Source organism: Pristis pectinata, chromosome 7, assembly GCF_009764475.1.
Source record: "Pristis pectinata isolate sPriPec2 chromosome 7, sPriPec2.1.pri, whole genome shotgun sequence".
Lineage (NCBI taxonomy): Eukaryota > Metazoa > Chordata > Chondrichthyes > Rhinopristiformes > Pristidae > Pristis > Pristis pectinata.
In genome coordinates, this window is record NC_067411.1 from 40,981,994 (window position 1) to 40,998,014 (window position 16,021).

The 16,021-nt window shown below is 46.5% G+C and overlaps 1 protein-coding gene across 6 annotated transcripts in view; it reads right to left on the reverse strand.

Annotated features, from left to right (window-relative positions):
- Positions 1-16,021, reverse strand: part of tbc1d2 (TBC1 domain family, member 2) — a 51,872-nt gene that overhangs the window by 13,488 nt on the left and 22,363 nt on the right. For all 6 annotated transcript variants that reach the window (XM_052019294.1, XM_052019295.1, XM_052019299.1 and 3 more), the window contains 5 exons: positions 14,717-14,852; positions 13,056-13,195; positions 10,420-10,619; positions 9,168-9,551; positions 8,354-8,464 (listed from right to left, as the gene is read on the reverse strand). In XM_052019294.1, coding sequence (XP_051875254.1) covers positions 8,354-8,464; positions 9,168-9,551; positions 10,420-10,619; positions 13,056-13,195; positions 14,717-14,852 — 971 coding nt within the window. The remainder of the gene's footprint in view (positions 1-8,353; positions 8,465-9,167; positions 9,552-10,419; positions 10,620-13,055; positions 13,196-14,716; positions 14,853-16,021) is intronic.

The following is a 16,021-nucleotide window of genomic DNA, read 5'->3' on the forward strand; positions in this document are numbered from 1 at the left end:
TCAGAATAGGTGTCAGAATATCCTTTGAATACCTTCAGCTACAAGAATATGTAGAAGGAGAAGCAGAAGAAAGGTGTGATTCACAAAATACAATGAGGAGGCTTCTGGATATTCTGTAGCTCTCCTGCCTGGCTATATTCAATGAAATGGTTTCTGCAGTACCCGAGTTGCTCACCAAGTGGAGACACCATTTGTGGTCCAATGACTTAATGGGCCAAATTGTGCTGGTGATGAAAGGCAGTTCCAAAGCCAACCACTGGGAAGTCAGCTTCTACCAGGTAACTAAATCTTGTGTATACTGGAATCTGCTGCTACTCCACTGGATTCCAAATGCAGGATCCCAAATGCAGTAAAATGGCAGGTTCCCAATCTAATCCTACAGGATCTAATCCCTGTTTGAATGGGGATTCCTGACCAGATTAGGAGGAGAAAAAAAGCAAGTTGTTTCTTTTAATTTGTCCAGACCTAGCAATCTATTGTCATTCTTCATTGCCACTAAACTTCCTACCAAATAGCACTGCGGGGTATCTTTACTAGAAGGACTGCAAGGGGCTCAAGGTAAAGCTTATCTTGAGATGGATAACTAATGCTGTTCTTGCCAGGAATGTCCATATCTCAGGAATGAGGAAAACAACATTTGCAAGCCCAAATATATCTATTGTCTTAGATATCAGACAGTTACTGAATCACGTCTGTATTTTGGTATGTTGGATAGGACAACCATCAGAAGTGTAATTCATGTCTAGGATGACAAATTAGGACCTCTATCAATCTGAAATAGTTATCAACTGTTTGGCATCAGAGTGGAAGCAGAGTGAAAATCTGAGAGGCCATTTAAAATTATGAAGATTGAGTACAAGCTGGTAGGAGCTCACCAGCGCCTCTACTTCCTCAGGAGGCTAAAGAAACTTGGCATGTCCCTGTCGACCGTCACCAATTTTTAATCGATACACTGTAGCGACTCACTGCACCGGCATCGAACCGGCTCCCGACATCACGAATGTCGCCAGAGGCCCCGATCCAAGATGGCGTGGGGCCCTCCTTCTTCCCCATCGTCGGGCTTGGAAAGCCCGCACGTGGGAAGGTCAGGTGACCTGCACGTGACGTCAGCGTGGGAACTGTAGCATGGGAAGTTTTGGGATATTAAAGGCGCACCACGCCCCTGTCGTTCATTCGACTTCTGATTTCGAGCCAGCGACTCTGTGTCTTCATTTCGTAGTGTGTAGCTAGCCGCTACATTGGTGACCCCAACGGGCCCAAACGTTTTTGGACCCACAATGTCTGCACAGCAAGAGGTTCAGGCAGTAGCCCTTAAACTGCCCGCCTTCTGGACCCTCCGGCCCCGTGTCTGGTTCGACCAGGCCAAGGCCCAGTTCCAAATTCGCCAGATCACCAGGGACGACACCAAGTACTATTACGTGGTGAGCGCCCTCGACCAAGACACCACAGCCTAGGTTGACGACTTCATCCAGGCGCCCCCGGAGGAGGAGAAGTACAATAAGTTCAAGACCCTCCTTCTCGAGACTTTTGGCCTTTCCCGACGTGAATGGGTCTCCCGCCTCCTCCACCTCGATGGGTTGGGCGACAGACCCCCCTCCGCGCTCATGAACGAGATGTTGGCCCTGGCAGACGGGCATAAACCCTGCCTGCTGTTTGAGCAGATCTTCCTGGAGCAGTTACCCGACGACATCCACCTGCTCCTGGCAGATGCCGATATCAGCGACCCCCGGAAGGTGGCCGCCTGGGCGGATGTCCTTTGGCGGGCGAAAAAGGAGAGCGGGGCGTCCGTCGAGTGCGTTGCCACGCCACGTATCCAGCGACCCAGCAATCGAACGCACCCCACCCGCCACCAGGTCTGAGACACCGACTGACCATTGGTGTTTCTACTACCAGCGGTGGGGCGCTGATGCCAGCCACCATGCAGGTCCGGGAAACGCCAGAGCCAGCCGCCAATGATGGCTACGGCGGCTGGCCACCCGGATAGCCTCTTGCACGTGTGGGACAGGCGTTCCAGACGTTGGTTCCTAGTGGACCCCGGAGCCGAAGTCAGCGTCATGCCTCCCAACAGCCGTGAGACTCGCAACTGCACACCAGGACCCGCCCTCAGAGCCGCCAACAGCAGCGCCATTCAGACCTTTGACACCCGTTTGGTACACCTCCAGTTCGGAACCTCCAATCCTGGCCGCCGTTGCACAACCACTCCTCGGGGCAGACTTCCTTTGTGCCAACAGTCTGCTGGTTGACTTGCGGGGTAAGTGTTTGGTACATGCCAGGACCTTCCAAACGTTCTCATTGGGTGAGGCCAAGCAACCGGCCCCACACCTCAACCAACGAGTTTGCCAGGGTCCTGGCAGAATTCCCATCCGTACTAACGCCCCAGTTCTCCACCACCTTGCCCAAGCACGGCGTCCAGCATCACATCCCCACCCAGGGCCCTCCCCTCCACGCCTGCACCCGGCGGCTACCCCTAGACAAGCTCCGCCTCGCGAAAGAGGAATTCAAAAAAATGGAGGAGCTGGGGATCATCTGCAGGTCGGACAGCCCATAGGCCTCTCCGCTACATATGGTTCCCAAGGCAGCCGGAGGCTGGCGACCCTGTGGCGATTACCGACGCCTCAACGACATTACTACCCCGGACCGGTACCCCGTGCCGCACATTCAGGACTTTGCTGCCAACCTGCACGGGCGGCCCATTTTTCCAAGGTCGACCTCGTCCGCGGGTATCACCAGATCCCGGTGCATCCGGACGACATTCCAAAGACGACGCCGATCACACCTTTCGGCCTCTTTGAATTCGTCTAGATGCCCTTTGGTCTCAAGAACACTGCTCAGTCCTTCCAATGACTGATGGACGCGGTCGGGCGCGACTTTGACTTCGCCTTCATATACTTCGACGACATCTTGATCACCAGCAACAGCCACCAGGAACATTTCACGCACCTCCGCCAACTCTTTTCTCGCCTGAGGGATTTCAGCCTGACCATTAACCCAGACAAATGCCAATTCGGACTGGAGACAATCAATTTCCTGGGCCATCGGATCAACAAACATGGCGCCATGCCCCTGCCTGCGAAGGTCAACGCCATCTGCCATTTCGCCAGACCCACCTCCATCAAGGGCCTGCAGGAATTCCTCGGTATGGTAAACTTTTATCACCAGTTCATACCATCCACGGCCCGCATCATGCGCCCGTTGTTTGCTCTCCTATCAGGCGGAAGCAAGGACATTGTTTGGTCGGAAAAGGCTCACACCGCGTTCGTCGAAACCAAGCGGGCCTTGGCGGACGCGGTCATGTTGGTGCATCCTCGCACGGACGTCCCGACTGCCCTCGTGGTCGACGCCTCCAGCACAGCGGTCGGAGGCATTCTAGAACAGCTTACCGAAGGGCGTTGGCAACCGCTGGCGTTCTTCAGCAGGCACCTTCGACCACCAGACCTCAAATATAGCGCCTTCGACCGTGAGCTGTTGGCATTGTACCTGGCCATCAGACACTTCCGATACTTCTTGGAGGGCAGGCCATTTACAGCTTTCACTGACCACAAGCCGTTGACCTTTGCCTTCAACAAGGTCTCAGATCCCTGGTCAGCACGGCAGCAGCGGCATGTCGTACATCTCAGAGTTCACCACTGACGTCCGCCATCTGTCTGGGAAAGGGAACGTGGTCGCGGATGCACTGTCACGGCCCACCATCCAAGTTTTGTCCCAGGGGGTGGATTTCGGCGCCTTGCGGAGGCACAGCGAACGGACATGGAGATGCCCAGCTATCACACCGCAGTCTCGGGCCTGCAACTGCAAGACCTACTGGTAGGCCCTGGTGAGCGCACCCTGCTCTGCGATATCTCCACAGGTAGACCCCACCCCATCGTCCCAGCTGCCTGGTGCCGACAGGTGTTTGATGCCATCCACAGCCTTGCACACCCATTCATCCGGACAGTAGTCCGGATGGTGTCAGACAAGTTCGTCTGGCATGGCCTGTGTAACCAGGTTTCTGGATGAGCCCGGTCCTGCACTCACTGTCAGACCTCTAAAGTACAGCAGCACGTCAAGGCCCCCCTGCAGGATTTTCAACCTACCCGCCAGAGGTTCGACCATATCCATGTCGACCTGGTCGGCCCCCTCCCAGTCTCCTGAGGAGCGTAGTACCTCCTCACAATTGTCAACCGCTTTACCTGCTGGCCTGAAGCCATTCCCCTCGCAGACACCTCCACCCAGTCCTGCGCACGGGCCCTTTTGTCAACTTGGGTGGCCCGTTTCGGTGTCCTGGCACATATCACCTCAGACAGGGGAGCTCAATTCACCTCCGGCCTGTGGTCTGCCATCGCCAACTTGTGGGGTTCCCGGATCCACCTCACCACCACCTATCACTCGCAATCCAATGGGCTGGTGGAGAGGTTCCATCGCCACCTGAAGTCGGCACTCATGGCCTGCCTTAAGGGGCCCAACTGGGTAGATGAACTCCACTGGGTCCTGCTGGGGATACGCACGGCGCCAAAAGAGGACCTGCACGCCTCGTCCGCGGAGATGGTCTACGGAACGCCCTTAGTCGTCCCGGGCGAGTTCCTACCAGCCCCTCGGGGGCCAGAAGAAGAACCTGCCACGGCGCTTGACTGGCTGCACGAGTGGCTTGGAAACCTGGCCCCGATTCCCACCTCGCGACACGGACAGGCCCTGACCCGTATGCCGACTTCCCTCCAAGACTGTAAGTTCGTCTTCATCAGGAGGGGCGCGCACCGATCACCGCTGCACCGGCCGTACAAAGGGCCATTCCGGGTCGTCAGGAACAATGGGTCTACGTTTGTGCTGGACATTGGGGGGCACGAGGAGGTGTTTATGATTGACCAGCTGAAGCCGGCTCATTTAGACTTGGACCAACCCGTGGTGGACCAGCGAGCGCAGCGCAGGGGCAGGCCACCCAAGTCATAGTTTATTTAATTCTGGTTTTCGCGACGGTATTGCCGGTTCTGGGGGGGGTTATGTAGCGACTCACCGCACCAGCATTGAACCGGCTCCCGACATCGCGAACGTCGTCGGAGGCCCCGATCCAAGATAGCGCGGGGCCCTCCTTCTTCCCCATCGTCGGGCTAGGAAAGCCCGTGTGCGGGAAGGTCAGGTGACACGCGCGTGACATCAGTGCGGGAACTGTAGCACGGGAAGTTTTGGGATATTAAAGGCGCACCGCGCCCGTCATTCATTCGACTTCTGATTTCGAACCGGCGACTCTGTGTCTTCATTTCATAGTGTGTAGCTAACCGCTACAACACCATAGAAAGCAACCTATCCGGATGCATCACAGCTTGGTATGATAACTGCTCTGCCTGTGAGCGCAAGAAACTGCAGAGTTATGGACACAGCTCAGCACATCATGAAAACCAGCCTCCCCTCCATGGACTCTATCTATACTTCTTGCTGCCTCAGTAAAGCAGCCTACATAATCAAAGACCCCACCCACCCCGGTCATTCTCTCTTCTCCCCTCTCCCATAAGATACAAAAGCCTGAAAGCACGTACCACTAGGCTCAAGGACAGCTTCTATCCAGTTGTTATAAGATGATTGAATGGCTCCCTAGTATGATAAAATGGACTCGACCTCACAATCTACCTCGTTATGACCTTGCACCTTATTATCTACCTGCACTGCACTTTGTCTGTAGCTGTTACACTTTATTCTGCATTCTGTTATTGTTTTCACTGTGCCTTGGTACATGTGACAATAATAAACCAATTCCAATTCTAGGAGGGACAATAACCAAAGGACACAGAATTAAAGATAATTGGCTAAAACCCAGAGAGGGAGGCAAAGAGACATTTTCCTCAAGGAATGCTAATCTACAATGCTCTGCTTGGAAGGGTGGACAACAGAGTCAAGTTTCAAAAACTGAATCATATTCATTGCTTGAAAAATTTGGAAGGTTGAGGACACAGAAGAGGATTGGGGCAAATTACCCAAGGTTTGAAGGGTGAGATGGGCTCCTATTATTTTGCATGAATCTATGTTTAGGATTCAACGTCAGAAGTGAATGAACCTAGTAAATGTTGGTAAGCAGTGGGATCTTGATGTGCAGGTTCATGAAACAAACTTAAAGCACAGGTGTAATAAATGATTTGAAAGGCAATAAAGGCCAACTTAATTTTTGCAAATGGGAGGGTAAGGAGGTCTTGATGAAATTGTGCTGTGCTTCAGTGAGATTTCATCTGGGGTACCGGTATGCAGCTTTTCTTTCAACACTCAATGAAACATGTAATTGCTTTGGAATGAATGCAGTGTGAATTCAGTTAATCAGAAGGGGTGTTGATTACGAGGAGAGATTGAAGAAGTGTGGTCCATTACCACTGCAGTTTTAAATGACAAGAACGGATTTCATTGAAATATGGGACTTTAAGGGTTGGGTAGGGACCAAAAGATTGTTTCCTCAAGCTGGAAAATTGAGAATTAGATGAGCTTTCCTAAAGAAAAACTATTCACTTCTTGGGATGTGGGCTTTGCCAAATCCCAGTAGAGTTCCAGAATATAAACCCAGTGATGATGAAGAAACGGTGATTTGTTCCTGAGGCAATGCCATGTGCAACATGGAGGAGGAACTGCAGGTGTTGCCTGAAACCCTTGTCCTTGACAGTTGAAGTTGTAGGTTTGGGAAGTGCTACTGGAGTGTCTAGATTTTTACTGCATGTAGGCATAGACTGCTTCATTTGCTGTGGAGTTGTGCACATCTGAACAGTGTGCAAACATCCCCACTTCTAAGACCATGGATAAAAGGTCTTTGAAGGAGCTGGCCTAGAGCACTGCCCCCTGGAAACTCCGGGGCTGGAAGGACTGACCTCTAACAACCACAACTATCTTCTTTTATGCAAGTCACAAGTCCAACCACTAGAGTTTTTTTCTCATTGATGCCATTTGACTTTAGTTTTACCATGCCTCCTCCACACTGGTCAGTCTGCTACTTTAATATCTCCCCTCTGGGATTCAGCTGTTAGGTCCATGTTTGGACCAAGACTGATGAAGTCTGGTACAAGGTGGCACCGAGGAAACCCAAACTGAGATTGGTAAATAGCCATTTCACAGTGTAATAGATGAAACCTTCTATCACTTTTCTAATCGAGAGCAGACGAATGGGCGATAAGTAGGCTGATTAAATGTGCCGGCCTTTTCTGAAGTGAATATACCCAGGCAATTTTCTACATATTTAGGTAAATAACAGAGGCACAGCTAGTTTTGGAGTGAAGTCTTCAGTACTACATCTGGTCCCACAGCCCTCCCTATATCAAGTAGTCTCAGCCATTTCTTGGTATCTTATGGAGTAAACTGAACTGGCTGAAGACTGGCTTCCGTGATGGTGGGAATCTCGGAAGGAAGCCAAGGATGGATTATTTGTTCAGAAATTCTGGACATAGTGCAAATGCTTCAACCCTGCCTTCACCTCTCATATACAAGGTCCTGCCATCGCCAAGTCTGGGGATGTTCTTGGAGCCTCCTCTATCAATTATTAGCTGTTTAATTGTCCACCACCATTCAGGACTAGATGTGGCACGACCGCAGAGTTTTGATCTGATCTGTTCTGTTATTTATGGGATTACTTAGCTTTGCCTTTTTTGATTAACTGTTTGTAGTGTTTAGCAGACCTGTGGTTCAGTGTTGCAGCTTTATTAGGCTAGCATTACCATTTCAGGTTTGCCTGGGTCTGTGCCCAGCATGTCTTTCTGCACTCCTCACCGAATTTAATCTGGGTTGATCCACTGGTTTGACAGTAATAGTAGAGGACATGCAAGCCATGAGGTTACAGATTGTGATGGTGTATATTTCTGATGATGGTCGACAATGCTTCAGGATACAAAGTTTGGAAATGCTGGATCCAACACCATCCTATTTTGTGTAATTATAGTGCCAGACAACACCATGGAGGGTGTCCTAACTCTATCATAGTATAAGGGCCACTTAGGATTTAGATGAGAAGTTCAATGGGTTGTAGATATTTGGAATTCTCCATCTCTGTAGGTTGTGGATGCTCAGTTATTAAGTATATTCATGGATGAGTTGATAGACTGTGGGACACTAAGGGAAAGGATATGGAGATCAGGTGAGAAAGTGGAGCTGAGGTAGAGCATCAGCCATGATATTATTGAATGGTAGAGCAAGCTTAAGGCCTGCTCCTGCTTGTAGTTTTTATGCTTTGGTATTATTAAGAGACAGAGAGCGGGAGAACATGGCAACTCCAGTTAGCTGGAAATATACAAATATTCATTGATAAGAAAACCAGCCATGGTGTTTACAAGTGACTTTCTTGATACAATCTGTGCCATAACCCACACCACATAGCCCAGCAGAGACGAGCTCACTCCTCCACACTACCCCCAAGTACCTTCATGGTCAGGGCCTTCTCACGATCCCTGGTTTTCTGCCACAGCTTGGTGATCTGATAGATCTCAGAATTTAAGAATTTGTTTTGCGTTTTGTAGCCTTCTTCAACATCCTATTCAAAGAACAAAGTGGTTGAATGGATAACTTCCAAGTAACTCTAGCTTGTCCATAGCTTACAACAGCAATGCCATAAAAGGACATAGGAACTTCCAAAAAGGGAATTGGATAAATACTTGAAGTAGGCTGAGCAACAACAGACTTATTGGACAAGACCAAGGAACAATCAAGAAATTAAGGGGCAAAAAGCCTCCATCTCCTATTCTATGATTCAGCAGGAAGAGTTGTTTGGATCAACTACTTCTTTATTTGCTCAGATGCATTTCTAAGATGATCTTACATTGATGTGTACATCAATTTCCCATGCAATCTGATTATTCAAAAAGAAATAATAGATCATGTTCTTGCACCCCCATTCAACCATATGATTTCCTCTAGTTCTACAAACTTCTTAATTATCTGCACTCATCCAAAATCAACAGCTATTATTCCCAAATTCCATCGCCCCATCGAGATGCAGGAGGAATATGGAGCATCCAGAGGAAACCCTTGTAGTTACAGCGAGAATGTGCAAACTCCACACAGAAAGCACCAGAGGTCAGGACTGAACCCAGATCACTGGCATTAAGGCAGCAGCTCTACCAGCTGTGCTACTATGCTGCCTGTGTTCATTGTCCATTCCTTACAGCTTTGAGGTGATGATGGCGAGTCACATTCTGCCTGGTAAAACCAGCTATTGTCATAATTTGTCAGCTTACCTTCATATGTGAAACTTTCTCCCTTAGCTCATGCAGGGTTGTAGTGATGACCTCGTCATAATCTTCTGGCTTGTCAGTGTTCTCAGCCGCCATCTGCTCTGAGAGCTTTAGGATGACTTCTTGCTTGGCGTGGTTCTTCTCCATCAGCAGCTGGGCGTGCTGCTTCAGCTCCTCGATGTGGCTTTGCTGGAGCTTCAAGTTCTGTTCCATCTCTTGCTTCTCCTGCTCCAGCAGGCGCACCCGATTCTCCAGCTCCCTGATCTGCCGCACCTTGTGCCTCACCAGCTCCAGACGGGTGGAGTCATCAGCCGCAAGGTATGAGCTACAAGCCCTCTTCTCCTGCTGCGCTGCTTCAAGAGCCCTGTGCAGAAGCTTTACCAAGTCCTGTTGCAATGAATCAACAAATGGTCACTGAAGAGCATGATTGTACCAGTGAAGGTGCAGAGCAGACTCACTAGAACATTGCCAGGGCTGGAGAAGTTTAATTATGAGTGGGAATTGGTTAAGCTGGGTCTGTTTTCTTTACAACATTGAGATAGGAGGGGATATTTTCTTGGCGTGTACAAAATTAGAGACCTGATCACCATGAATAGAAATTACTTATTTCCCTCAGCAGAGATGTCAAATACCTAAGAATTATGAATAGAAAAATTTGAGGAGAGCTGAGGAAAATTTATTCCACCCAAAGAGACATGGGGGTCTGGAACTCAATGTCTGAAAGGGAAACGAGACAGAAAGCCTCAAAAACATCTAAAAAGTACCAAGTGAGCAACATATATGGCACTTTTCAGGATTCAAAATTTTGCAATTAATTTACTGTACTTTCTTGCAGGCATCTATTTATACTTCCTCAGTAGAAAAATCCAAGGTAAAACAGGCCTTTGAGAGAATGCAGAGGAAATTGCCAGGATGAAACCAGGGCTAAGGGAATTTGGTTATGTGAAACTCTTCTCTCTTGGACATCACCGTAGCTCAGTGGGTTGTATTCCCACCCTAGTCAGCAAGCCATGGGTCAGGGTTGTTGCTTTTGCCACATTCCAAGTCACTTCACTGAGCACGTCATTGGCTGTGAAGTGATACAAAAATGCAAGTTTGTTCTTGCTCTCAATGCCTTCTAAAGAGGTCTGGGAAACTCACTAGCTGCTATAAGATTTAAGAAAATAAAAACACCCCCTAGAATGGAACTCTTATTTTGGGTACAGTTTGAGTAAGCTCATAAACACACCTGCTACAGGGTTATTGCAAGCCTTACCCTCTGTGCATCAAGCTCCCTTGTGAGTTTCAAGATGTCATTGTGTAACCTGGTGTCCTTGTCTTGGAAGATCCCATCCTTCACTGGAAGCCTCTCCTGAGACACTGGACTAGCATTAAGTAGACCGGCCATGTTCTTCAAGTTGCCTGTTGAAGACTTCTGGGATGGAGGCTTCTGCACTTCCAGATGACACTCTTTAACTGAGGGAAAAACAAGTGGGGGTGGGGCGTGGTTTAAGGTGCAGGCCTATTGCACACTGCCACACAAACACAACTTCCTGCTATAAAAGCCAATTGTAAAGAAAAACAGGCAAGATTACAGCTTTCGGCTTGGGAATAAAGAACTCTATTCCTAAACTGAAAGCAACAGTTACATCAAAAAAAAATGGCAACGCTGAACTGAGCTTCACTTCAGGGAAAGTGAGTATTTTTCATCTAATTTTTTTGTATTAAGTCCCTTTGTGTTTGTACAATGATATAGTACTGTCAGCAACCATTTGGACTATTGGCATTGTGCCAACCATTGCAAAGAGCTATTATTTGTTCTGACTGAACTTTCACTTTAGTCCAACTCCTTCAAATATTTAGTCAATTCCCTTTTTAAAAATTACATGGAATCTGCTTCCTCCACCTTTTCAAGCAGGACATTTTATTGGTTAATAATTGAACATGTAACATTTATTTTCTCTGGATAGGTCTGGATCCTGTGCTACTGTTCAAGGTGCCTGCATGTCTTGTAGATCAGTTTCAAAGGCTGAAGGAGCTAATGCTCTCACCTATGATTCAGAAGGGAGGGGTCCAGTCCCACCCTAGAATTGTAATCTGACTTCCTGTAATGTCAGAGGTGTCCTACCCTGGATGAGGCTGTAAATCAAGGCCTGTCAAATGTCAAAGAACTGTCAAAGGATCATAATACATCCTGCAGTACAATTTCAAAGAAAAAAAAAGGAAGTCTTTCTAGCATTCTGGCCAATTTATATAATCTGTTTCATTTGTTTCAATGCTGTTTGTGGGTTCAGGTTTAACATTTCACACAGTACAACAGCAGCTAACTTCACAAGTACTACATTTGCTAAAAAGTGCTTTGGGACCTCATGGCCATGAAAGGTGGTAAGTGAAGAAAAGGTTTTTTTCTTATTGAAATTACAAAAAAAGAGGATTAACCTTGCTCGAGTCTTACTGCTACATAAAATAACCTTTCTAATTACTTGCAAAATGGAGCTACAACAAAACAAAATTTGCTGCCAACACTGCAGAAGTTTTATTTTACAGGTTGACCAAGTGGACTGCAAGTGATCCACTTGCAATCCATTAAAGGCAGGATATTACTTGAGTTTGAATGACAGTCACATTACAGCAGAACCACTCATTAACTTCTTAAGGGGTGGAGTGCAAAGATTAATTTTTCATGTGAATTCCTAGTCAGCCTGCTTATGTTTTTTTCCCCTGACACTACTTTACAAATACTTTGTACTGTCAATTCATTTTCCCCCTCAAAGCTTAGTTTCTTATTTGAAAGAATCTTCACTTTGAGCAGAATTTTTGATTTGATCCAGCTGCTTCCCTCTCTTCAGGATCTGTGGCCACTGGTAGTTGGTACATTTAATTGCCTTGTTTTATTCTGTACTCAAATATTCAATACAACTGATATTCTCAGAATAGTACCAGGAGTACTACATCGTCAGAGGTAACGTCTTCGGTGAGACATTAAATTGAAGCCCATCTACTTTCTCACACTTTGAAGGGAAGGGCCTAGAGAGGATCCATCAGAAGACTTCCACCCCCAAGACAAAATTCCTGCCACAAACCTAATCTCACATCAATGCCAAATTTACCCCCATCATTTTAACAGTGGAGCAACAAACAAATTTGCTGGAGGAACTCAGTGGGTCAAGCAGCATCTCTGGGGAAAAAGGAATTGTCGATGTTTTGCATTGAAATTGAGCACCAGGATGCATGCATCTTCATTTTAAAAGTGGGATTGTGACAATGACCTAGAGCAGTGTTTAAACTACACACAGGCATACACCCAACTCCCTTCATTCCACCCCCATCATTTATCTCTCTTTTTATCCCCCCCAACCTCGTACCATTGCTTAAAATGACTACCTTGTGCCAGAAGCACACATCCAGTTGCTCAACAGGTTGTAGAACTGTTTCCAAAGAAAGTAGTTCTTATTAAAAATCAATCATCGGGGGGTGGGGGGGGGGGGGGAGAAAACACAAACCAGCAGTGATAATCTGCACAGTTGGTTCAACATTCTGGTACCTCCACTCCCCTGGTCAAAACCTCTCCAAAAACACATTGCAAAAATAAAGTCGGCAAGCAAAGGTGAGGGTTTAAAAACAAAGCACAACAAGTCATGGCCAAATCGCCAGGTTAAGACACATCCCAACAGAGCTAAATCTAACAGAACTGGGCTTGGTTTATATCATTGGAGACACAAGAGACTGCAGATGCTGGAATCTGGAGCAACTCAGCAGGTCAGACAGCATCTATGGAAGGAAATGGACAGTCGACATTTCAGGTTGAAACCCTTCATCTAGACTGTTTATATCATTGCCTGGGACTGTTCTCATTTCTCCCCACCACCTTCATTTCCATCTCCACCCACTATTCCATCCATGCAGTCCTACCTGATATATCTGCTCCTTTGGGTAGGGATGGACTTTCACTCATTTCACTTGTTGCCTGGTTGATTTCCTCATAGCTTGTTCGATTTTCCCTTAATTGCTTGTTCCCATAAAACTGAAATACAGTTTTTGAACCAAAATTTCTGTACGAGGAGAGGGGGCAGTCATGGAGGTTAGGGGTAGGGGAGTGGGGGGGGAGGGGGTGTGGAGCAAAAACACAAGAACAGAATCACCACTGAGCAGCGACTAGCATGAACAAACCTTCAGCAAGTGACTGTGCTACAGTATTATTGGCAACATGAATTAAAATATTACAAACTGATCTGACCCTAATGATGGCTCAAAAAAGCACACTGTGGCATCAAAATCCAAGCACACTCACATCACCTGTTGTGATCTGCAGACTTACTGCACATTGCCTTCTGTAAAAGTCTAAATGCTTTAAACCTTTTCCAAGTTTTGTTGTGTGCAGTATTGCATTCCATTGGAGTTAATGCTGAATCTTTAGATTGCTATCATTAACCAAAACTCAAAGAGCCAACAGAGTAGAAACAAACCAAGCAGCCCAAGTGGCCCATTGCAGTGTTTAAACTCCACACGAGCATGGAACCAACCCCCCCCCCCCCCATTCTCCCTCAATCATTTTATCCATCTTTTTACCCCACCCTCATGTGTTTATTCAGCTTCCCCTTATGATTATTTGTCTCAAACAGTCTGTGTGGTAACAAGTTCCACATTGTCACCTATCCTGGTTTCTCTCAAGTTTCACATTCAATTTGTCAGTGACTCAGTTGTATTTATGGCCCACAATGCAAGCAGAATTATTAAGATTTATTTTTCCAATGTACAGTCCCTGACTAACAAAAGCCTAGCTCTGGTCAAATCCAATAGAAACTACCATGGGAGCAAAGTCCATTTTGGCTCTCTATTCTTTTAAACCTTTACATTTGGTAAATGTCTATTCATCTCATTTAAGTTATTAAATGAGCCAGCATGTTTTGTTTTTCAAGTGGAGGTGGAGGAACAGCTGCGTTCCTAATTTCCTAGCTAAATTAATCCTATTTATGCAATAATGGATGTTCCAGGAGATCCGTAGAAAATCATGATTTTCTTTTCATCCCTTCCGAATTCAGGGTGTTAGAGATCCATTACTGTTCCCCAGCTCAAAGGCCCATTACTTCTTGCTAACTCATCAACTGGGGGAGAGGGATGGTTGATATAACATAGCTTAGACCAATGAAGCAAGCCCAAAATGCCCAAAAGTTTCAATGCATTTTTTAATCCCTGCAGTAATTTAGCACATAAATTAGTTGAAGAAAATGACCAAAGTGCCTGGTGAATGTTGGGGATAGGGGTGGGGTGGGGAAGAGTGGAAAATGAAAAGGTAAATAAATGCCCTTAAAAGGCTTGGGGGTCATTAATGTAGACCAAGGCCTTTCCCAGATCTTACAGAATGATGCAGCATAGAAGGTAGCCATTTCAGACCATCATGTTAGTGCTAGCATTTCGATAGAGCTTTCCAAGTAATGCAACTTTTTGGAAGTATTTACCCAATTCGCTTTATTATTGAACTGACCCCAACCACTGCTTTTAGACAGTGCCTTTCAAATTGTAGCAAATTGACATTCCTCCCCTTAAAAAGCAGTGTAATGACAAACACTCACTGGATTTCTGTTCCCAGATGCTTGAGGGAGATGTTGTACAAAGTGGTTGGCTGCAATGGGGCAGGCAGTGAAGCCGCTTCTTCCCCAACCAGGCCTGTAGGTGTCTTCACCGGATCCAAGAATTCATTTGTTTCCTCTGAGGAGAAAGATAGTGTTATTTCTCTTCTCATATGAAATTACACAAAGCTGCTTGTCATCGACAATTCCCACCTGGTGTTTGATAAACACCTGCAGTACTGAAGTTCTGCTTCTCTCTGATAGTCAAAAGAACCAAATTTGTTCTTAGCCCTAATACTCCACATTTTAAGTTGATTACATAATTTAGGACTTTTTAAATACGAAATTTAAAAAAAAAAAATCCAAGAAGGAAGACAAAATTAAAATAAAACAACATATTGAATTGTTTAGAAATAGATATTTTAGTCACTATACATTACCACTTGTGGGAGCTCGCTGTGGAGAAGGGAAGAAGCTGTTCAGGAACAGCTTCTTCTTTCCATCATCAGATTTCTGAATGGTCCATGAATACCACCTCATTATCCCTTCCTTTAATGCACTGTAACTTGCAGTAATTTTATGTCTTTGCACTGTATTGCTGCCGCAAAACAACACATTTCATGTCATAAGTGCGATAATAAACCTGATTCAGAAATCAACTGCCCCATTTTCTACATGACAACAGCGACTGCACTTTTAAAAAGCACTTAATAGGCTACGAAGCATGGAGTCCCTTCATACATGGCAGAAGGAGTGCAGCTCCTCAAACTACCTGTCCCATTGGCTACCATTTGTTCCATCTACTCACTCAGACCCAATTAGTCACCTCAGGATCCACAAAACCAAAGTGAAAGTTAGCTGTTCTCAATCCCAAGAGATTGCCCAAAAATAAGCTTCTAAGCAGTGCATTCCAGATCACAGCCAGTCACTTCCAAAACAAAATCTTTCTGGCTCTTGGCCCTCATATCTTTGTCTTTTACTGACCTTGCTGCCAGTGGAAGTATTTTAGCCCTTTTCAATATACCAAAACCCCTCAGTGTCGAAAATTATTAAATAATAATATTCAATACTGTAGTTAATAAAGCCCACACCTGCATTTCCTCCACTTCCTGCACTTCTACTTTTACCCCATTTTTTCCCCCAACAGAACAAGGATAGAGTTCCCTTGGTTCTTACCTTCCTCCCCACCAGCCTACACATCCAGCACATCATTCTTCGTCATTTCTACCAGCTACACTGTGATCCCTCCACCAGCCACATCTTCCTCTCCCCACCCCTTCCTGCAGGGACCACTCTCTCCATGACTCT